Raw genomic sequence first — 23,223 nt, 5'->3', positions numbered from 1 at the left:
GGGCGGCTGCTGGGCCGCGGGGCCCCAGCCGGGCCAAGCCGCGAAGGGGGCTGCCCCGCCGCTGTGGGGTTTTTAGGGCTTGTCATTGCATTACTGGGCGTGGTGTCGATTTGGGGCAGCTCCTTGTTCTGCTTGCCCCTTTAGCGGAGAGAAAACTCCCCGGCTCCGTTTGGTTATTCCATACTTTGGACTCAGAAGTGGGAGGTTAGGGTTTTTTGTGTGTTTTTTTTTCTTTTTTGTCTGCTTTTTTTGTATTTTAGTAACAAAAGTGGGTAGGAAAGCTTAGGGCGAGCGTGTGCATATTGTTATACATTATTAGGTGTAATTTCGTGGGTCTCTGGGAGGGCAGATCGGGTTTTTGGAGAGTATTTAGAGATGGTGGGAAGAGAGGAGCTCAAGCCTTGGCGTCTCCATTGACAGGTCTGCAGAGCTTACTGGTCTTCTGTTGCATTATGTAAACTCTTCACTAGCAGAAGACCCCTCCCCCTGCCTCGGAGCGAATGCAATTTCTTTATTTACCTGTCTCTAGTGTCGCAGGAAATTTTCCAGCCATTGCAGCAACTGTGCAAGTGCAGCGGCTCTTGCCCTTAAGGGACAGTCGTGAAGTGATTAAGGTCTTCAGAGAGGTCTATAGTGGGGGTGTCTAGATGGACCAATCTCTTTTCAATGACTGAGCATAGTGAGCTAGGGGTCGAAGACTTAGAACTCGATGTCTTGTCCTAGTGGAACGCCCCACGTTGAAGCCACAGGAGCTGCATTATTGGTAACTACTGCATCCTACTCTCACACTAGCATCCACAGATTACTTACTCTTCACGTTGTTCCTAGCCTTTGAGTTCAGTCAGGGATTCTCTAACAGGGTTATCCTTAGAATCGGCTGAGGCCCTATCTGGTGTGGGACACGGTGGATGGTAGAGGGGGAGTTTCGGATTTGAATAAGTTCCTCTGCTAGTTAATTAGATCATGCCTCTGCTTAGGAATTTCTTTTGTAGTGGTCACCAAATAGCTTTCAGGACAAATTGTGGTGTTTTGGACTTATCCCACCTCTTAAAAGAGAGTTATGATAAAACATTTTCTACTTAAGAAGACCTGGGTTACAAGAGTGGCACACAAGTGGGTCTGCAAGGCATGATGAAGGACATTGGCCCAAAGAGAGGGTGGGCGAGTGTGACGGGACAGGCCTGGGGGAAGGGTTAAAACTGAAGTGGTGAAGGAGTAATGGATGGAATCAGGGATTTGATGGGGCAGTGTAGGGGTACTTGCACAGTTCACACACCTTCCCCATGTTTGATCTATCCTGTGCATCTGGCCTTTTGATTTTGTCAGTTTGGAAACTGACATGGTTAGAAAATGATAGAAAGGGAGAGAAATCTACCGAGCTGATTGTGAATCACCAGGAAACAGACCTTGTATTTTCTGGGACAGTCTTCTCTACAGCACCACCAGGTGATGAGGTGGAAGAATCTTGGCATTGTGGTCACCACCACTGCAGAGTTTAGTTATAACAGGAAAAAACTTGACATTTTATTTGAAGAATCTGATAGTGATAGGTAAGATAGAGTTCTGATAGGTTAGGTAGGATGGTGAGGGGGAATCAGTCTTTCAGAGAAACTAATGTACCCATCTCCTTTGAAAAGGGTGAGATGTTTTTAACCTAAACTACCACTTAAGATTAATTTGTGGTGCCAAGAACTAACTGTATTTGCTTACTGAAAGAATGAGATTTGATATTCTCATCTGTGGAAGGACTGTAACATTTTAACATAGCATGGGGATAAATGTTTATGCTTTGAAGATACTGTTTGTCCACTGCCTTGCAAGAGTTAAATTGTCTTCTAAGCCTACATTGAGCTTAGGAGAATAAACAAGACAAATATTTTCTGGCTCCTCCGCCCTTACCCCTAGGAGTCACTCTACTTCTGGACTTGCATTTGGGCGAGTCCCTGATCTGTGGTCTTCACGTGACCTACCTTGCCCTACTGTGACTCACCTGTATTTACTGTTTTACCTTAGCAGTCGATTCATTGATATAGTATCATTTCATATTTTACTTGAACTTTTCATTATCTCTTCAGTTGATTTTTTGTCTTTTCCTCACAAAGTTGGTGATTTTCCTTTCATCCTTCTATTATGATTTTGTTCACTTTGCTTTTTGTTTTAATTCACTGATATTGTGCCTTTTTTGCTTATGTCTTGTTGAGACCTTTATTAAAAAAATATTTATTTTTGAGAGAGAGCGAGCAAACAGGGGGGCGTGGGGAGGTGCAGAAATAGAGGGGGACAGAAGATCCGAAGCAGGCTCTGCTCTGACAGCAGCGAGCCTGATGCAGGGCTCAAACTCATGAACCAAGAGGTGGTGATCTGAGCTGAAGTCAGACATTCAACTGACTGAATCACCCAGGTGCCCCATTGTTGAAGCCTTTTAAGATATGTAAAGAGACCCTAGTTTTTAAGATGTGTTCTTTTGGTACCTTGTACTCAGTTGTATATTTCTAAAACAAAGCTGTTGTATCAACCGTTTATTTTGGCCTAAAGGTTTATTTAATCCTTTATTACATTCTGAATTTTATCCTGGATAACCTTTCCTCACCTTAACCTCTTGTTTTGTTTTGTTTGTGCAAGTGTATCAAGTTGTAATGTAGCTTTTTGTGTGTGTTCTTTCACTCTATTTCATATTGCCTTTAAGATTTTCATTGTATTTATGTTGCAAAGTAAGTCTATGTCTTTGTAGTTACTGGGTGTTTTAAATTTAAACTACAAAGTGTGTTAGTCTCCAGATTTGTCATTAAGCTCTTCTGTAGGTAATGTTTCTTTTGCCCTTTTATGATCCATTACTTTCTATCCTTCACATAGGCTCTTGGTTGTTTAATGTCACATGTAGCATAAGTGGTCAACTTTAAAGTATCTTTTTTTTTAGACTGATATTCTATGCCTTTTATTCAGTTGTTTTTTTAGACTAACTTTAAAATATCTTAATTGTTGCCTTAAGAGTGCAGCAGGAGACTTAAAAAAAAAAAAGCAAGTCATTTTTACCCACCCATGTATGATATAATATAATAAAAAAAAATATCCAGCAGCACAAACAGAAAGTAGACTGGCATAGATAATTGTTTTACATTTGTGTTCAGCAGCAGTGGATATATTGGAATATATTCCAAGCAGTAGAGCAGCACAGGGAATCTAGACAATGTTCTAGCGCCTTCAAATTCTGACTATCCAAGTATATTCTCACTTGTTTGTTTGATAAGAATTTCCAGAGCATCACACTCACTCATCAAGTAAATGTACAAAAAGATTTCAAAGACAATATTAAAAATTAGGGAGCCTGGGTGGCTCAGTTGGTTGAGTATTTGACTTCGGACGAGATCATGATCCTGTACTTCATGGGTTTGAGCCCTGTGTTGGGCTCTGTGCTGACAGCTTGGAGCTTGGAGCCTGCTTCAGATTCTGTGTCTCCCTCTCTCTCTGTGTTCCTCCCCTGCTTGCACTCTCTCTGTCTCCCCAAAATAAATCAACATTAAAGAAAAAGTTTTAAAAATTACTTATTCTTATGCATAGTTTTTAGGAAAAGATTGGCTTTATCATTGAAAGAATGGAAACATCCCTGAATTATCTCCTCTGTACATTTCCATAGAAGTTTATTGTGTATGGCTTCATTTCATTTGGTCTTTTCAAAGTTTATTTCATTTTAAAAAGGTAATTAAATGACATACTACTGAAATTACTACAAAATAATAAGACTGCTTTTTTTCCTCCTCTGTATGTCAGCTACTTAATCCTTTTGTCAGTAGTTCTAATCCTTTTGATAATGTCCCAATATTCTAGTAATTTGTAATTCCATAAAAACACCTTTTTGTTTTGAGAGTCTACATTTCTTCTAAAACTCAATCTTTCTGAGAAAGGATATATTAACTGAATTCTTAATTTCATCATTCAGGAGCTGTAAAGTCTTTCAAGTTTCTCAAGTTGTCTCTCATGGTGTTATAGAAACCTTTGGAATATCCTGCTTTTCATTTTTTTTTTTTTTTCTTCCCATGACATACTTTAGGGATACACTACATCTTGGGGATTTATTCCTTTGGGACATGGGTATTCAGAGGTACATTGTCTATTAGTGACATGGGAATTTCATTTTGGTTGTTCTAGAAGAAATCAGTGGTTTCAGTGGTTTAGCTGTCTATTTAGAGCCCAAATCATAACAGAATTTCCTAATAGAATGTAATTTTCACTTTCTGATACAGATATCAGATACACATCAGTAAAACATCTACCTACGTAAACTGATAGGAAGATTTTTCTGGATTTTTATTTTTATTTATTTTTAAATGTCTTTATTTAAAAAAAATTTTTTTTAATGTTTTTATTTATTTTTGAGACAGAGAGAGAGCATGAGCAGCCGAGGGGCAGAGAGAGAGGGAGACACAGAATCTGAAGCAGGCTCCAGGCTCTGAGCTGTCATCACAGAGCCCGACACGGGGCTCGAACTCACAGACTGTGAGATCATGACCTGAGCCAAAGTCAGACACTTAACCGACTGAGCCCCCCAGGCGCCCCTATTTATTTATTTTTGAAAGAGACAGAGTGTGAGCGGGGAAGGGGCAGACAGAGAGAAAAAGAGAATTCCAAGCAGGCTCCGGGCTCCTAGCTGTCAGCACAGAGCCTGACGTGGGGCTTGAACTCTCAAACTGCGAGATCATGACCTGAGCTAAAGTTGGAATCTTAACTGACTGAACCACCCGGATGCCCTGATTTTTCTGGATTTTTAAATAGGGGCTACCAAGTTGCATGAGCATGGACCTTTCATCCGTGTTACGTTCTTCATTGCTTCTACTCAGTAAAGTTCTTTTTTCCTCTTGTCTGCGGAGTGGAGCATATGAGTCAGCTCTTTATTTATACATCAGTTCTCCTATAAAATGTAGTGCCTGTTTTTCAGGTGTGCCTCCTACTGGGGGGCACCTTCTTCATGAGGCCTAAGTGTGTGTGTGTGTGTGTGTGTGTGTGTGTGTGTGTGTGTGTGCGCGCGCGCACGCGCGCGCACACATATATATAATGGTTGTTTCCATTCACTGCTCTTCTGAAAGTCATGGGAGTCAAAAGTTGAGGCAGTTAGATGGAAGCATGTGAACTACCAAGGGGCAGCCTAGTCAATTGGAGGCTTCTATGTTCCCACCACAGGCATTGTGAAGTAAATGGAGTACTGTGAGAAAGACACTGGCATCATTCCTACAAACACAAAAAATGATTAATTGAATTACCTGAATGTTGCCCTAGACACCAGTGCTGGTTGAAGTCTGTTCCGTGGTTTTAAGGTTAAAGGGCTATACTGCTTTCTCAGAGTCTTTTCATCTCGCCCAGCAGTCCTGCTATTCTAATTGTGAAACTTTTACATCTATTTCAGTATCCTACCATTCTGCTTAGTAGACCAGCACAGCCAAGTCTCTAAGGAGTGATTTTGCTTTGAGAGAAACCTTTAATGGTACTCTTTCAAATTATTGCATAGGGAATAATAAACTCCTTTTCATTTGCCTACTATGTGCCAAACAGTGGACCTTATCTTTTAGTCTTCAGAGGAACCCTGAAATGTATGTGACGTTAGTAGCTTCATTTTACAGAAGAGGAAAAATAAGACTTAGCGAGGTTAGGTAACTTAGCCAGGAGTGGGACTCTGGTCTGTCCGACTTCAAAACCCCATTCATTAGCCAGCCTCCCCCCCATTGAAAAGTTCAGTGCTGACCCCTGTGAGAGAACTGTCTTTGACCACGACATTAGACAGGTAAGCATTCTGTAGCCTGTTAAAGCTGTACCTTAAGCAGTTGAAGAACCTTTCTTCAAAAATTAATTTTTGTCTTTGTATCTCTGTTAAAAGGGGAAAAAAAAGAATAATAGTTTGTTTCTTTTATTTAACCTAAGTTATTTTAAAGATAAGATATATGAAGTACTAAGCTCTACAGAGGTTACTGTACAAATGTACAAAGACTACATTTGGTCAGTCTTCCAAATAACTCCATTTTTTAGCCAATGCAAGTCAAACTAGCTCACTAAATTTTCATCAGTCCCATGTCCCATGAGGTCATTTTTGTGCCTGGAAGCCCAAGTGTGATAACAACAGTGGTTTATAATGTTTCTCCTCCCTTCGCCACATACACTTTTTTTAAACATAAATGTTGCAGTGAAAATAATATCTCAAATAATTAAGTAAAAGTTTATATTTTTCTGTTAGGCTGAGCAAATGTATGTACACTTGGCTCAGTTAAAAAAGTGCCTGCAAGAGTGCTATGTGTGTGGGGATGGGGGGAGCATACGGAGGCCCAGGACTTTATTACCTAAATTGTATATATTGTTACTTATACCAGATGCCCAAAAGTGGCATCATACAAGGTGGATATGTTGATCCAGTTAGATATTCTTCAGCTGGAACCCAGAATGTTATTTTCACCTTGGTGACCATGTGCCAGCAAAGAAGTACTTTTCCAGATCAGTCTAACTCGACCTATGGGCCATGATCCTTAAAGATCAGGCTCTTATTTTCTGTCTTCAGACATAGGGAAAACTCTAGAGTTTTACTGGAAAAAAAAAATCTACATTGAGGCTGATTTGAAAATGAATCCATGCCCTAGTTGGGTCATATGGGTATAGTGTCATCTATTTGCTTCTTGCCGCAGTTTTAAATTGGCTGCCACTGAGGCTTTATGGTCCCAAGCCTAAAGGAGGTAACTAAAATTTCGTTATTTTCAATACTGATTATCACACTATAGAAAATAGTCTTTTATGTATATTGTATGTAACCCCTTTGAGTATATGTAAAAGCTGTGTCAACTCCACGTTCTCAAAAGTGAAGATTCTATAATGCGTCTTCTGAATGAATGTTTCTGGTAGGAAACATGCCTCTGCCCATTTATTATCTGCAGTCTGAGGGAAGCCCTTGCTCTTGCTCAGAAACCTCCCCATTACCTCTCCACAGCCCCACTCCCACACACCTTTGGCTAGAAGTTGAAAATGCACTCCCGGGGCGCTCCCTGGCTCAGTTGGTGGAGCATGCGACTCTTGATATCTTGATGTCTGGGTTGTAAGTTCAGGCCCCACATTGGGTGTAGAGATTACTTAAAAATAAAATCTTAAAAAAAAAAAAAAAAAAAAAAAAAAAAGGAAAGAAATTGCAGTCCCTCAAGAAAAGTGCATTAAATGCCTATTACCACCTGAGAAGCAAAGGAAATAGTGTAATAAGTCATACACAGTTTTTGCCTTTGTGGAACTTACATTCTAATGGCGGAGGCAGTAACATCAAACAACTGATTCTATAATCAGTTATTTAATCTCACTACAAAAATAAAGTTATGGATATTACAGGAGAATTTATCATGGGGGCATCTAACCTAAAGCATACTACAGTAAGGTGATTAAGAATGTGACTTCTGAAGCCACACTGCCTAAATTTGAATGTGGTACTATTTTTCACTAGCTGTGGGATGTTGGCAAATCTCTTGGTGCCTGTTTCCTTGTCTGTTAAAAAAAAGAGAGATTCCAGACTTAATAAAATTGAATATGTTAATGAATTTTAATTGTTTAGAAGAATGCTTGGCACATAATATACACTCAATAAATTTGGCTGTTTTTGGTTGTGACATCAGGAAAAGCTTTTCTTTGAAATGATGATGTCGAAATGAGCTTTGAAGGGTAAGTTAGAGTTAAATAGGCAGAATGGAGGAAAAGCAGTTAGAAGACACTTGGAATAATAGTTCAGGGAAGTAGGGATGGTAAGTTGATCTAGAATGGCAGTGGAGACAAGTGGATGCATTTGAGGGATATTTAGGAGGTAAAGGTAGGATTTTAAAATAATGTATATGATGGTAAGGAAGAGATTTTCTGGTCTCTGCAGCCGTGACTGTTGGAAGATGATTACCCTCTTTGTGTGTGTGCATGTGTGGTGGTGGGGATGAAGGAGACTAGGCAGACTACCAAGGAATCAGCCTCCTTGAGGTAATAAGCCTTTATAGGGAGAATTGAACAAGTGAGTAAGCCAAGGAGATTGGAGACACTACCAAGAAAAGCCATTGAGTAAGCAAGTAGATGTATGGGGTCCAGAGTCCAGGGTTGACCTCTTGCCCAGAGATATAAATGAGAAATATAAGCATATAGATCATTTGTTGAAGGAAATAATAATAGTTGAGGCCATGTATGTAAATTAGACATTCTTGAAAAGAAAGTACAGAAAGAATTAAAGAGGGCTTAGGACCAAACCTTGGTGAGCTTCAACAATGAAAGGCTGGTAGAGAAGAGTAGCAAAGCAGAAGTGGCCAGAGAGGTAGAAAGAAAACCAGAAAAGTCATCCTGATGTCCTGGAAGCTGTCTGAAAAAAGTGTGTGAGAGTGGGAATGGTTTTTCTAAAATTTATGTGATCCTTCTTGGATCCCTGAGATTCTTAATTTAGGTCTCTCACCACTTAAGGTTGGATACTAGTGACTTAGAACATCTATCTAGAGCAGGTTTAGGCTGACTAAAGCCAGTTAGTTGAACATAATCTTCAGACTCTAGAATCTAAACTGTAGTTGTTCCTTTTTGCCTTAAGTTAGATATAATATAGAGGAAGAGAGCCTGAGTGTACATTCAAGTAATATAGATATTACCTGGCTGAAATTAACAAATTATTTTGGAGGCCATTAATCTGGGAGGTGATCCCCTCTAAGACTGACTAGCATCTCCTAGGTAGGTAAGTTTTTTTCCCGACGATATATCCAGCAACATTAGTTGAGTACCTCCTAGGACATAGTGTTTATGTGCCAAATACTGTGTTAGGTGTTTCATTAATCCTCATTAATGGCACTGTAACTTGATTCCCTTTTGTACAGAAGAATGAACTAGATTCAGAAAGGTTAATGTACTTGGTGGGACAGAAATTTGAATCCATGTCCCTCTGAATTCAATGTTCATTATACCTCCATGTACAAATATAACTAAAATAATAAAGTAGAAGATACTTATCCTAAAAGAATACTTAACAAAAAAAGCCGTGAAAGCTCAAAAGGGACTGATTACTTGGGTTTGACAGTGAAAAGTAGGAATTAAGAAGGCTTTCAATTATTATATCCAGTGGACATTTAAAAATTTTTTTTTCAACGTTTTTATTTATTTTTGGGACAGAGAGAGACAGAGCATGAATGGGGGAGGGGCAGAGAGAGAGGGAGACACAGAATCGGAAACAGGCTCCAGGCTCTGAGCCATCAGCCCAGAGCCTGACGTGGGGCTCGAACTCACGGACCGCGAGATCGTGACCTGGCTGAAGTCGGACGCTTAACCGACTGCGCCACCCAGGCGCCCCTAAAAATTATTATATTGTCAGACATTTTTGCTTTATTTGATATAATTGGTCACTCTTTCCCCCTGCAGTTCCCTACTCTGTTTGCTTCTGTGACTTGCACTGTTTGCTTCTCTAGCTTTTCCTTCTCTACCTACTTAGGTGTAGCTTATTTGACTCTTCAAAAAAATTTTTTTTGAATTTTTGTTTAAATTCTAGTTAAAATAGTATAATATTAGTTTCACGTGTATAATATAGAGAGTCAACACTTCCATACAACACCTGGTACTTATCACACTAAATATACTCCTTAATCCCCATCACCTATTTTACCCATCCCTCCACCCACTGGTTGAGTAGGCTCTGTGCCCAACATGGGGCTTGAACTCACAACCTTAAGATCAAGAGTTGTATGCTGCCCGCTTATTCCAATTCTTAAATCCTGATGTTCTCCTGGGTTCCTCCTAACTTTTCTCACTCTGAATCAAAAATCTCAACACTTGGGTTTCCAACTACGTGTTTTGGTTAGCCTGCAGTGTTTAAAGTGTGTTTTTTAAAAATTAGTTGTCTACATTTAAAACCTAGATTTACATAAAACTCTATTTCTGGCATTTGAAAAATCTGAAGTTCTCTCTCAACCTTGGGTGTGCATTTCCATATGCCAACAATTAACTAGAGCTGACTAGCAGCTACACTCTTGGATTCTTCAGTCCTTCACAGACTCCAGCATTCTCTGTTGTCTCTCAATGGTATTGATGCAGTTTTTTGTATACTTGCTCTGCTTTACATACCCCCTGGGCAATCTCCACTCAGCACTTTTAGTTAGATACTGAGTACTTTAAGTCTATCACCAAGCCAACTTTCCGATTTATACATCCAATCTCCTATCAAATTTTACTAACTTGAACTGCTCTAGGCAACTCAGATTCAACATGGCTGGACTAAACATAGCTAAACTCCTCTTTCTCTAAACTTTAGGTTCTATGGATTTTTATTCCCTAAATATTACTCAGCTCTGTCCCTTCTTTCTTATCATTACCTTTTGACCCACATTGCTATGATTCAGGCACTAATCTCCTTGTTAGGGTTCTTGGTTACAAACAACAGAAATCATCTTTTGGCTAATTTAAGCAGAAAGGGGATTTATTGGAATGATACTGTGCAGCTCACAAAATCAGTGGGAATGCTAGACAGTCTGGTTTAGAAAATGATCTGAAAACTAAGGGAGGTTAGAGACATAGAGAACATGTCCAGGGTTAACACCGCTGAATAGTCTGTTCAGGATGCTATAGTAGAACTCAAGTGTCTTCCATTGCTGAGTATTGTTGAGTTGGTTCTGGGTCTTTGCATTACCTCTGCAAAGTCAAAATTCCCTATAGGACTGTCCACTTAAAGTAGTTTGGGTCACATGTGTACTTTGTCTTTGCCAGGAAAAGGAGGTGACCCCCCCACCATCCAATTTCCCATCTTCTCCAACAGGCCACTCCCCTATAGTGGGAGGTAAGATCCAGCCTCCCATTGAGACTCCTGCCTGGAGAAAAGGGGCTTTTGGTTGCTGAGCAGAAAAAAAAAAATCAAATTTATACTATACAGCTTTTTTTGTCCATATATATATATATATATATATACACACACACACATATATATGGAGAGGGTAGAAGAAAAAGGTTATCAAGGAAGTAATTTCTTAAAAGATGAGGAGGAGTTAACTAAGGAAGTAAAGTGGGTCACAAAAAAGGAGTATTCAGGCAGTAGGGATAAGAGGAAAGTCAAAACAAAGCACAGAAATGGCAAACAGCATGAGACATTAGAGGAAACTAAGGAACTTTGTAGTTCAGTATTACCAAAGTGTAAATCACAACAAAATTAGAGGAGATTGAAAAAATAGATTAAGGCCAGACCCTTTAAGGAAGGCCTTGAATGCCATGTTAAAGCATTTTCTGATGGGCGGATGAGGAGCCACTGAAACAGAATGACATGAGCAGAACTGCGTTTCAGTTAGCTAACTGACTACTGAATAGAGAATACATCTGGGAAATGAGGGTTTAGGGACACAGAAATACTTTAGGAGGCTGCTGTGGTAGTCCAGAAAAAAGCTGTATAGTGGAAATTTGATTTTTTTTCTGCTCAGCAACCAAAAGCCCCTTTCCTATATTTGCAGAATAGCCCAAGGTAGGAGACTTAATGGCAGTCTGTGTGTATATATTTGTGTGTGTGTGTGTGTGTGTGTGTGTGTGTGTGTTACACACACACACACACACACACACACACACACACACTCCTACCTGTTGTGAGTTCTCTGAGGGTAGAAATTATGTCTTATTCACCTTTGATTCTCTAATATTTCCACATTAGTGTATTATACACTCAATAAATGTAGACATAACGAAGAGGTATTTATTTGATGTCCATCTTAAGGGATAAATAAGATTTTGATAAGGCAAATAAATGAAAGAAGGATGGAATATAATTTGAAGGCAGTAGCATTAGCTAGGATATGAGAAAAATATATGACAACAATAAATTGGGGTTTTTATTTTGTTTTTTGGCTAGTATATGTGTAGAATAATGGGAAATAAGATTGGAAAAGCAAGATGTAGTCTTAAGATTATATCTTAAGTAACAGGGAACCTTCAAACACTTATAAGCAAGAGACTGATTTGACTTTACTGTGTTTTAGGAAATTAATCTGGTAGCAGAATGGATTCATAGGAAAAGGGATCAGTTATGAAGTTTCTTTTTTTTACACAAGCAACTGCATAAATAAAGAGGTGACAGCAGAGATAAGAGAGTCAGATAATGAATCCTAACTTTCTTCTTAGTTTAATAGTTGAATCACTCATCTCTGTAAGCCTCAGTTTTCTCATCTGTACAAGAGGGTTGACTTGATATGATTGCCAAAGGCCCTGCCAGCTCCAAAATCCATGTGTGATATATTGCAAGAGTCAGTGGGACCTGGCAAATGATTGGATGGTGGATACAGGAGGTTTCAGAGATATCTTTGAGGTTTTAAGTCTGAGCGAATGGGAAAACAGAATTGCTATTTACAGGAGTGTTATTGGGTGTTCCTAACAATACCAGTAATGCTAGGATCTTTAAAAGTAGGAAATCTAAGGCCAAGTTGATCTCTTTCCTCAGTTGTGTCTTAGAGTACTGAAAATAGGATTTCATTGTTGAGGCTGGTTACATTTCAGGGGAAACTAGTGGTCAGGAGGTAAGCAGCTGTTTTTAGCAATCGTTTACTTTTGAGGGATTTAAGCTTGGGCACCATCATTCTGGGGTTGGCTAGGTTCATTGGGAATTAGAGTGGCCTCGAAGTGACATTGCAAAGTGGATACTGGCCAATATGTCAAACAGGCTGAATTTCAAAAGAAGTGATGTGGGGGTCAGAGATCAGGTTTAGGGGTGAGGAGTGGATGTGTGTTTTGGAAGGGAGGGGTCTGGGAATTGTTAGAGGGCACCTGGGATTAATTTCCAGAAAGTGATACTGCTGCCCAGAGGTTGGGGTATCAAGAATACAAACCAGCATTATGTTTTTGGCAGAAAGAGTACTTATCTTTTAAAGGTAAAAGGCCCCATATTCCAGCAACTAGGCTGACTCATTCCCATTATGGTGTTAAGATTTGGCCCCTTTTAATGGGGAGTGGGATCCGGCATAGTCACTATAAGAGAGGGATAGACAGGGCTGCTAGAAGGTAGGGGATTCATTGGGAGGCGGAGTTGGCATAGTGTGGAACCCTCCCTCCCAAGTTTACGCTCTTTGGTGTTCAGAATACAGTGTAGGTGGTAGGGAATTTAATCCCCAGGACTAGTTTCCCGCAGCAGGAGATTGTGCTTCTGGCCAGGCCCCTTTTTTTTCAAGCAAGCTGCAGGCTTCGCCTCGGCCCTAGAAACCGGATAGGCCTCTCCGTGCGTTCTCAACCTAACCCGCGGTGGCGGGGGAGGGGGAAGCTCTCTCTAGTCCCGCCCTTTGCGCTGTTTTGCGTCCTTGCGCCTTTGGTGAGTGGCAGTAGGGTTTGGCCAGTGAGGACGTGGGGCGGGCGGGAGCATCAAGTTAGGTTGCGCAGGAGAAGGGGGGGAACTGGTGCTGGAGAGACAGCGAGAGGGGCGAACCGGCCCCCCACGGCCACTGCAGGTAAAGGCACCTCTCTTACCCCGCTGGGGTGAGGCACAGCTTCTTTTCTCCTTCAGGTTTTGCTGGGCCTCCCAGCCTGTAGCTTCCGCCCTAACATTGCTCCCACCCGGGTATCCACACCCCCCCTTCCCCCCCCCCCCCCCCCGCATCTTCCCGTCTTGGCCATCCCCACCCTGGAGGGCACCCCGCTAGCTCCCTCCGTCAAGTGCATGTACCTCATTTCCATTTTGGAGGCGCCAGTTGCCTGAAATCTCCCCCCTTTGCTGTATGGGCCTTTCTGGCACCAACCCCGGCAGTATGAGCAGGTAATGTACCCGGGTCCCCGCCACCCCCACCTCCAGTAGCGTTTCCCTCTCAATCAACCCCTCACTTCCTTACCTTTTTTCTTCTCTTCTTTCATATGAGTACATAATTTTTATAGTTTCTCTTTTAACCCCTGAATATACGTACATGCTTTTAGCTTTCATAGTTGCCTATTTTACTTTCTTTCCCTGTTTATTCAGAAAGGCTCACTTTACCAGCCATGTTTGCCCCCAAATGTCTATACCTCTGATTGAGGTGCGAGTGCTTTTTCCTTCAGTAATTGGGAAAACAGAAACAGAGTAGCCACACATTTGGCATTGGGAATGGTGAAGATATAGAAGATGGCCTAGGATCCTGATCTTCTTGAGGAAATCTTGAGTGGCTCCAAGTTGAGAGCTCCATTTCTTAGGGTCTGTGTCCTTCCATCCTGATCCCTTGCTGACCCTAAATTGTGATTACATTCACCTTGGATGCTTATTTCCCATTTCTTTATAAGATTTGAGACTCCTTGAGTCTTATAAATGTCTCCATGGTACAGTTTTTAAATTCTTCTTTTCAAAAATTACGTTGGTGATTTTCATTTTAGGCCTTCCGGTTATTTCAAGGGATTTCTCATTTAGATTGAGCTGCTTCTACCTATCTTGTGTTTCAATAACATGTGTATATGTCTGTCTTCAGCTGATCCTCTTGAAAGGATACAGTTTCCAATAACAACATTTGTACTTTGAAGTAAAATAGTTCTTTTCCAAATCTTTGAGCAGTCAAAAGGTTAACTGGGCATGGGTGGTACTTTCTGGAAGTGCATATTACCCAAAAAATGTCAGTATTTGTCACTGTGGCATTAGTTCATTATATTCTAAGAGGGTGGGCAGTACAGATAAGTCTGGAGAATGGATGTTTGTAGTTCATTTTATGTAATTTTATCTATTAGACAGCTAGACTAATCTCTGTTGCAGTGTTTCTCATCCATCGTAAACAATAAATTATGATAAACTCCCTTTTGAGAGACCATAAGAAATCTTATCCTACCAGAGAGATGTTTGGTAAGCCTTCTAAACCAGGCATGCTTCTCCCATCACCCTCCCCCATCTCCCCATCCCCCGGTTGCCTTTTACAGATCTTCAGTGGCCAAGATTTTGTTTGGTTTCACTTAGTATACCTAAACAATGAGATGTGTTTTCCTCTTCCATTTGATAAATATAAAATTATGACATTGAGTACACATTTCCAAACTGCACATACTTTTCAGCCCCTAGTTGAGAATCACTGCTTTGTTGAAAGGTATGGGGAGATTGCAATGAAAAGTAGATAATAGTATGAAACAAAGTCCTTTATGATCAGACAAGGTGTTTTTGAAATGGGCCAGGAGAAGGAGACCTGTAAAATAAATAAAAACAGGAGAGTTGAGACTTTGTAGATTCCTTAAAAAACAAAAACAAACCAAGAAGAGCTATAGTAAAGGTGATAAATCTGCAGAAGAACATCGGTTTATCCTTACTTCATGGAGGAGGAATAGTTGGAGGTGAAATGAAAGGCTATTGTATAAAGTATTTGTCTAGCATTAACTGACTTGTTATATGGAGATTATAGATAGGTAGCCTTGGATTCTAACTTACTAGCATGTTCCATTTCTCCCCAACTCCTACCCACCCCACCAAGGTTTCTGTCATTAGTTTAAAATTATAGTAAGTGATCGGGCGCCTGGGTGGCTCAGTCGGTTAAGCGGCCGACTTTGGCTCAGGTCATGATCTTGTGGCCTGTGAGTTCAAGCCCTGCGTCAGGCTCTGTGCTGACCACTCAGAGCCTGGAGCCTGTTTCAGATTCTGTGTCTCCCTCTCTCTCTGACTCTCCCCCATTCATGCTCTGTCTCTCTCTGTCTCAAAAATAAATGTTAAAAAAAAAACTAAAATTATAGTAAGTGATTAAGTGCAATCATCAAACTCTTGTCTTTCCTTTTGAGCATATACATATGTTTCTGTTTGGGGCAATGATAGGCCAGGACCAGCCTTTCATTCTCGCTATGAAAAAAGGCTGATATGATTTCTTTATCTAGGCAGTTGTTTTACTGAGGGATATCTAAGTGCTTCGTGTATTTGAATGCTTAACATCTACTTATTGTTACTACCAGGATTTCAACCATAGAAAGAGAATTCATGTGATACATGAGCTTGGTAGAATAGACCAGATGCGGATATAGCCAGGATGACCCATGAAGTAGGAATAGATGGAGGGGTGAAGAAAATTAGAGATATGTTGGGAGAAGGTTTCATCTTTTGAGAGTCAAGGACAACTTAAACATGGGAGTTAGAAAAGAAGCAGGAGACTAGGATTAAAAACATACATACAAGATGAATTAGGTCAGTAGAGGTGAGTTGATGTGACGGGACTGAGAAGTGGTGAAACTTGGTGGTGTGGCATTAAGTCACTGGTGATGTTTTTATTTTTGATTTTTTTAATGTTTATTTTTATTTTATTTACTTATTTTTAGTGTTCTATTTATTTTTGAGAGAGAGAGCTCACAAGCTAAGGGAGGGGCAGAGGGAGAGGGGGACAGAGAATCCAAAGTGGGCTTTGCACTGATAGCAGCGAGCCCGGTGTAGAGCTGGAACTCACAAACCATGAGTTCACTTTGGCTCATGACCTGAGCCAAAGTTGGTCGCTTAACTGACTAAGCCACCCAGGTGCCCCCTTTTTAAATTTTTTTAAAGTTTATTTATTTTGAGAGAGAGCATGAGCAGGGGGAGGGGCAGAGAGAGAGGAAGAGAGAGACCCAGGCAGGCTCCATGCTGTCAGTGCAGAGCCCGACACAGGACTCGATGTCACAAACTATGAGATGTTGACCCGAGCTAAAATCAAGAGTCAGACGCTTAACCATATGAGCCACCCAGGCGCCCCACTGGTGATGTTTTTAAACTGTTGGGCCCAGACTGAACGAGGGGAAGAAGAAATTTGGCTCAAAAATTGGGGATGGGGATAAATGACAAATGCACTGATTGACCTTTGAAAACTTATACTTGAGTTGTATGAGGGTAAGGAAATATTTCAGAAACTGTTAGCCTGCGTTTTTCCCATGAAAAAGGTGAGATTTCTGTCTGTGATTGAACTGCTGTGGAGGAAAGGAAGAGCATTTGGAGGAATAAATAGTAAGGAGTACTCCCTCTGCCCCAGTAAGGAGTACTGGGAAGGACAAAATTGCCCATGGAAGAAGAGGCAGTTTATAAACTTCTAAGTAGTGGAAACTTGTGTTATAGTTTTTATATGACACCTGTTAGATTTTTTTTTTAGTGCAACATCTGTGACAGTGAATAGGAGATGAAAGCTAGCAGCAAAGTAGGGCATAACTAGAAAAAAGCTGATGTAGTTAAAACTATTGAGTAGATTTTTATTAAATCAAGAAATATGTATAACTTTTATGATTGTCATTTTGAGCAACTTTGGGACAGGCATTAAATAGAAGAGGCTGGAGTGAATTGGTGGAATAGTTTAGCCAAAAGTAGGAAGTGATATGAATCCTGGGGGAGATGTGAAGGGTATACAATTACTGAAGCAAGGGAGATCTTGTTTAACATTGGTGGAGATGCCCTGTGTACACTATGATCAGTCTATTCTCTTTGTATCTGGGTTTCGGGGATATTTACCCACATTATATTGTTTTATAACAATAACTGGAATAAGTTGAGGGGAAAAATAGTTTGTGGGTTGTGTGGAAAATTCTTTAGTAAAGTCTGCGTACTGTGCCACTGACAAGTTTTTTCTCTGGTGTCTTTTAAAAGTTAAGACCGAAGGTCTTATCAAGCAAGGCTTTCCTGAATTGTCGAGTGTTGATATCATATACAAAGAACAAAGGCCAGTTTTTCATGCATTTTAGCTATATGGTTGATGTACTTACAATACCTTGCTTTAGTTGTAACCTATTCTAACATTTTTATGAACTTAAATCCTCAGACTTGGATTTAGTAAACATGCTTTCAGTTATTTGTAGGACAGTTTTTCAAGACGGGAAACTACTGTCTCCTCTTAGAATAGGGAGTACTATAGAATTTTTGTAAGGACTGAATGGTTCATTCCATATACTGCAAGCAAATATATTAATTCGTTAACTATTTTTTTGAGTAGCTACCATGTATGTGATATCCTCCTGGTTCTTTCAGGATCTGCAGATAAATAAGATGTGGTTCCTACCATCCGGGAACTTTTTGTCTCTTGGGGAAAGAGCAGCTGGGCTACCATGCAGGATTGTGCAGGGTGTGCATTGCACATATTCATTATCATCATTGATAACATGTTTAGTATGACAATTTCCAGCAGATGGCAGACAAGCATCTTAAGGAGCAGGCAGCTTTTTATAATTTGCACAAAGGAACATTTGGGCCTTCGGAGGATATGGGCAAGAGACTGGTCATTTTAGTTAACTATTAAATATAAGTGCTTTAAATCAGGTGCGAATAACACTGGTGGGTATTTAAGGAAGGTGGGAGGACCAAGTCATCACAGATTGCTTTGTGGTTAAAGGGGCGGAGGTTCAGGGTTCTTTTAGAGTAGAAGGAAGATCTTTGAAGGTGGGAAAGATTTCAGATGGGAGACATGCTTGGGAGTGGGGGTGGGGTGTTCTAGGCAGAAGCTACAGCATAATAGGCAAAGTCATGCAGATAGGAATCACATTAGGGGAACTGTGTAGTCTAGTTGGCCTGGAATGTAGGGTGTATATAGGAAACGATGAGAGAGAAAGTTGGGAATATAAGTGGAACTAAAATGTACAATTCTTTGAGTTTTTTGCCAAAGAAGTTTTTGATCTTAAATATGAGAAAGGGGGGAAGGGACTTGAGAACAGAAATAGTATGCATAGATTGATATGTTAATTAGCACAAAGTTTGGGAAACTTCCTGGGTAAAATTACACTATAAGTGTAGCAAGATTATACTGTGAGCTTTAGTTAAAAGCTGTTATTTTTGCCAGTAGTAAGTAAAAGCATATAAAATACAAGGGAAATTTATGAAATACAATATATTCAGAAACCTTTATCTACATTCAGAAGCCTTTATCTACATTCATTGAAATGTTGCTGGTATCTTGTAAAACTCTGTCAACTTAACCTCAAATAGAAGGCAAATGAATGTTAAATTTCCTGATCTCTACCCAAGAATGATAATTATAAAGAAATGGACACAGACAGCAAAGCTCTTGACAGACAGAAACTTCAGAGTGTGTAGGTGTAAGCCCAAACAGGGGGTTTTATTTCTTTTATAGATTTAGTTTGAAGCAAAAATGTGGGTGTTCTCTCTGCCATGTCTTTGTCCTCAGATTACCTCACGTTTCCCTCTTTTCTTGTTCTGATGCCAGTTGATATAAAGGGTAGTACCTAAGAAGGAGAGATTTTCTTTGAGGGCACCAACTTTGCTTATTTTTCATTTGTCTTCCTCACAACAGGAGTTTCACCATCTTCCTCTGAAGACCTAGCCATCTTGCTCCATGAAGGTCAGGACAATCTGACATGCACTTGTTTCTTGCCTCTTTTTACCTGAAGAGTAGTCCTCTTCCATTGTGTACATTTTTTTCTTAATAGGGGAGGGGAGGGGAGAGACAGTACCCCCCCTCCCCTTCCCTCCCTAGACCTTGGGGAAGTACCCTCCATTGCTTTCCCAAGATGGCAGACCCCATCATGGATCTGTTTGATGACCCAAATTTATTTGGCCTGGACTCTCTGACTGATGACAGCTTCAACCAGGTCACACAAGACCCCATTGAGGAAGCCCTTGGACTGCCAAGCTCTCTGGACTCCTTGGATCAGATGAACCAGGAAGGTGGAGGTGGTGATGTGGGGAATTCATCAGCAAGTGACCTGGTCCCCCCACCAGATGAGACAGCCCCCACAGAACTTCCCAAAGAATCAACAGCTCCAGCTCCAGAATCTTTAACTTTGCATGATTATACCACTCAGCCCGTCAGCCAGGAGCAGCCAGCCCAACCTGTATTACAGACACCGACGCCAACATCAGGACTTTTGCAGGTCTCCAAGAGCCAGGAGATCCTGAGCCAAGGGAATCCTTTCATGGGTGTCTCTGCCACAGCTGTCTCTTCCAGTAGTGCTGGAGGGCAACCACCTCAGTCAGCCCCTAAGATTGTTATCCTTAAGGCCCCACCAAGCTCCTCAGTCACTGGTGCCCATGTGGCACAAATTCAGGCCCAAGGTATCACCAGCACAGCTCAGCCCCTGGTGGCTGGCACAGCCAATGGTGGAAAAGTTACTTTTACCAAAGTGCTAACCGGCACTCCCCTTCGACCAGGTGTTTCCATTGTCTCTGGTAATACAGTGTTGGCCGCCAAGGTCCCTGGGAACCAGGCTACTGTTCAGCGCATTGTCCAGCCCAGCCGACCAGTAAAGCAGCTGGTCCTACAGCCAGTTAAGGGTTCAGCTCCTGCTGGAAACCCTGGGGCCACAGGGCCCCCACTGAAGCCTGCAGTTACACTGACCTCTACACCTACCCAGGTGACTTGAGTGAAAGGGGGAGGTGAATTTTGGTTTAGTAGAGGGCCCAGCAACTGTGTGAGAAGAGAGCACATGAGACCAATCTCTAGAAAATCCTGTTTAAATTCTACCTTTGCTTCCTTTTTTTTTTAAGTAAATGTTGACAACCCCATATTTACTACTTACTAGATGAAAGCAGTTAATGTTAACATTTTTTGAGCTCTTATTACGTGTTTACACTGTGCCTAGCTGGTGCTGAACAAGACAGACACAGTCCCTGTCCTTACAGAGCTCACGGTCTGCCAGGAAGGCAGACATTAAATAAGAATTCATAGTACTGTATAATATAAAGTTTTATGAGAAATATTGGATGCTGTGGGAACAGTCATTATTTATTTATATTTACAAGACTTACAGAAGCTATGTATATGATTTCCCTGTTCTTACTGAGATTGTCCTTTATCCAGTGAAAAGGCTTGTTTCTATTGTAAGAAAGTAGAGGTTCTAGCTTCTGAATAAAGGGCCAGATGAGTTTGTGGGGGAGGGGGTAGTATTAAGATAAGTAGGATCAGAGGAAAGAAGGTATGAGGAGGCTGGTTATAAAGACTTCGGTTCCAACAGACTGCCAAAAAATGGAATGACTACCTTAGAAGATAGCCTTCTGTGAGGAGTTTGTCAAAAATAGGGCCTAACACCCACTGGGCAGAGGTGATAGAAGACTCAGTCAGGACAGCTAGGAGGATGGACAAAATAAAATGTACTCTGTCTTCTGACTCTCAGTTTTTATGGTTCTAGGATGAGGAAAATTGGTGTAAATATTTAAGAGTATACCATTCTTTAATGTCGTGCCTCTCTTGCAATTTCCTTTCTTCACTCTAGGGTGAATCGAAACGCATCACCCTGGTCCTCCAGCAGCCACAGTCTGGAGGTCCCCAAGGACACCGGCATGTCGTTCTAGGGAGTCTACCAGGCAAGATAGTGTTACAGGGCAACCAGCTGGCAGCCCTGACTCAAGCCAAGAATGCTCAGGGGCAGCCCGCCAAAGTAGTAACTATCCAGCTGCAGGTGCAACAGCCACAGCAGAAAATCCAGATCGTACCACAGCCTCCATCATCGCAGCCTCAGCCACCGCCACCACCCTCCACCCAGCCAGTGACACTCTCCTCTGTGCAGCAGGCTCAGATAATGGGGCCGGGACAGAGCCCAGGGCAAAGACTTTCAGTACCGCTCAAGGTGGTGCTGCAGCCACAGGTGAGACTTCCACAGGGAGCAGGGAGGACCAACCTCCTGGCCCCTTGCTGTCACCCTCCACAACCACTCATTGTTGAATGTGGGGTCACTCTAGAGTCACGCCTCTGAACTGAAATGCAGTCTTTTATTCCTTTTACCAGTGGAAATTTTCTTTTAATTATGTCATGAAAAGATTTGAGGGTTATTGTTGGGTTCGGGTTAAGAGATGATTTGTCTAATATAAGTCTTTGAACTGTTTTATTTACAATCTTTTCCTACTATTGTGGAGTAAAAATGAATGGCAATATTCTTTCATTTAAAAGTTGTTTTAAAGAGGCCAGGTGATTGTCACTCCTCCCTCCCTCACCTCTCCCACCTCCCCCACCTCCAGAAAGGTAAAGGTAGGCCAAGAGTAGAATTTGAATTTTTTTACTTTTGGTCTAGCGATTAGTATTGGTTATATTGTTGGAAAATTTTCTAGAATAATGGAGATGGGTATTGACATTAGAAGCATGTCTAAAGGATATTGAAGTTTGACATAATTCTTGCCTTTTCTCATCTCTTTCCCACTAAAAAACACCTTTGTTTGTTTGTTTGTTTAAATGTGTCTAGGTTCAGTCACACTTGGTCTGAATCTGGTTCTTGAGGAATTAGAGATCAAAAGTTTCTAGCCTATCTGCTTTAGAGCTGGATTTTATTTAGGCCATGTAGCTACAAGCATGTTGAAATTTTAGTGTCTTTATTTCTGTAGGCTGGTTCTTCCCAAGGGGCCTCTTCTGGGCTGTCCGTAGTTAAAGTTCTAAGTGCCAGTGAAGTGGCAGCTCTGTCTTCACCAGCAAGCTCTGCTCCTCATACGGGGGGCAAGATAGGAATGGAGGAAAACCGCAGGCTGGAGCACCAGAAGAAGCAAGAGAAGGCAAATCGGATTGTAGCAGAGGCTATTGCTAGGGCCCGTGCCCGGGGTGAGCAGAACATACCTCGAGTCCTAAATGAGGATGAGTTGCCCAGTGTTCGGCCTGAGGAAGAAGGTGAAAAGAAACGCAGGAAGAAGAGCAGTGGGGAGAGGCTCAAGGAAGAAAAGCCAAAGAAGAGCAAAACATCGGGTACCTCCAAAACTAAGGGCAAGAGTAAGCTGAAGTGAGTACAACCCTCTGCTTTTTTGTTGGGGCCTTTGAGGGCAGTGTACTTGTTTTTAAATGAAAATTAAGGTTTATGTTTATTATTGTTTATTTATTTTTGAAAGAGAGAGCGCAAGCTGGAGAGGGACAGAGAGAGAGGGAGACACAGAATCCGAAGTAGGCTCCAGGCTCTGAGCTGTCAGCACAGAGCCTGATGTGGGGCTCGAACCCATGAACCGCGAGATCATGACCTGAGCCGAAGTGGGACACTTAACCTACTGAGCCACCCAGGCACCCCCAGCGCACTTGTTTTTAAATTAGTTGCTAGAGCATGTGACTCTTGATCTCGGGGTTATAAGTTTGAACCCCCGCATTGGGTGTAGAGATTACATTAAAGAAATCTTTAAAATAAATAAGTAACTAAGTAAGTAAGTAAGTTACTGTTGAGAGGAACTACTTGTATTTAGCAGCTACATGGTTCAAGGTAATCTGTTTGTCATAGAGGATAATAAGGCCTTTCTTTTCTCTGTCCCAATGCTTTTATGATTTGTTAAACAGAAATTTGCAAATTAGCGTATTTTGAAAGAGAAACACCAAGGCACAGGAAAGATAGCCAACTATTGTGTTGGGAGTTATGTTAAAAGTTGACTATGTTTGTATATGTCTTCCTGATGTTATA

At 41.2% G+C, this 23,223-nt stretch overlaps 1 protein-coding gene across 6 annotated transcripts in view; it reads left to right on the top strand.

Annotated features, from left to right (window-relative positions):
• CHD8 (chromodomain helicase DNA binding protein 8) overlaps positions 1 to 23,223 on the top strand; it is a 61,536-nt gene that overhangs the window by 285 nt on the left and 38,028 nt on the right. For 3 of the 6 annotated variants that reach the window (XM_047861458.1, XM_047861462.1, XM_047861461.1), the window contains exons 2-4: positions 19,158 to 20,217; positions 21,076 to 21,447; positions 22,178 to 22,563. In XM_047861458.1, coding sequence (XP_047717414.1) covers positions 19,375 to 20,217; positions 21,076 to 21,447; positions 22,178 to 22,563 — 1,601 coding nt within the window. In that variant the 5' untranslated portion in view covers positions 19,158 to 19,374. Of the gene's footprint in view, positions 1 to 13,340; positions 13,428 to 19,157; positions 20,218 to 21,075; positions 21,448 to 22,177; positions 22,564 to 23,223 lie in introns of those variants that run through there. The other 3 variants (XM_047861459.1, XM_047861463.1, XM_047861464.1) reach the window with 3 other exon arrangements.

Source organism: Prionailurus viverrinus, chromosome B3 (assembly GCF_022837055.1).
Source record: "Prionailurus viverrinus isolate Anna chromosome B3, UM_Priviv_1.0, whole genome shotgun sequence".
In the NCBI taxonomy this organism is placed as follows: Eukaryota; Metazoa; Chordata; class Mammalia; order Carnivora; family Felidae; genus Prionailurus; species Prionailurus viverrinus.
Note: the sequence above shows the minus strand (reverse complement) of the source record. Positions and strands in the feature narration are given on the sequence as shown.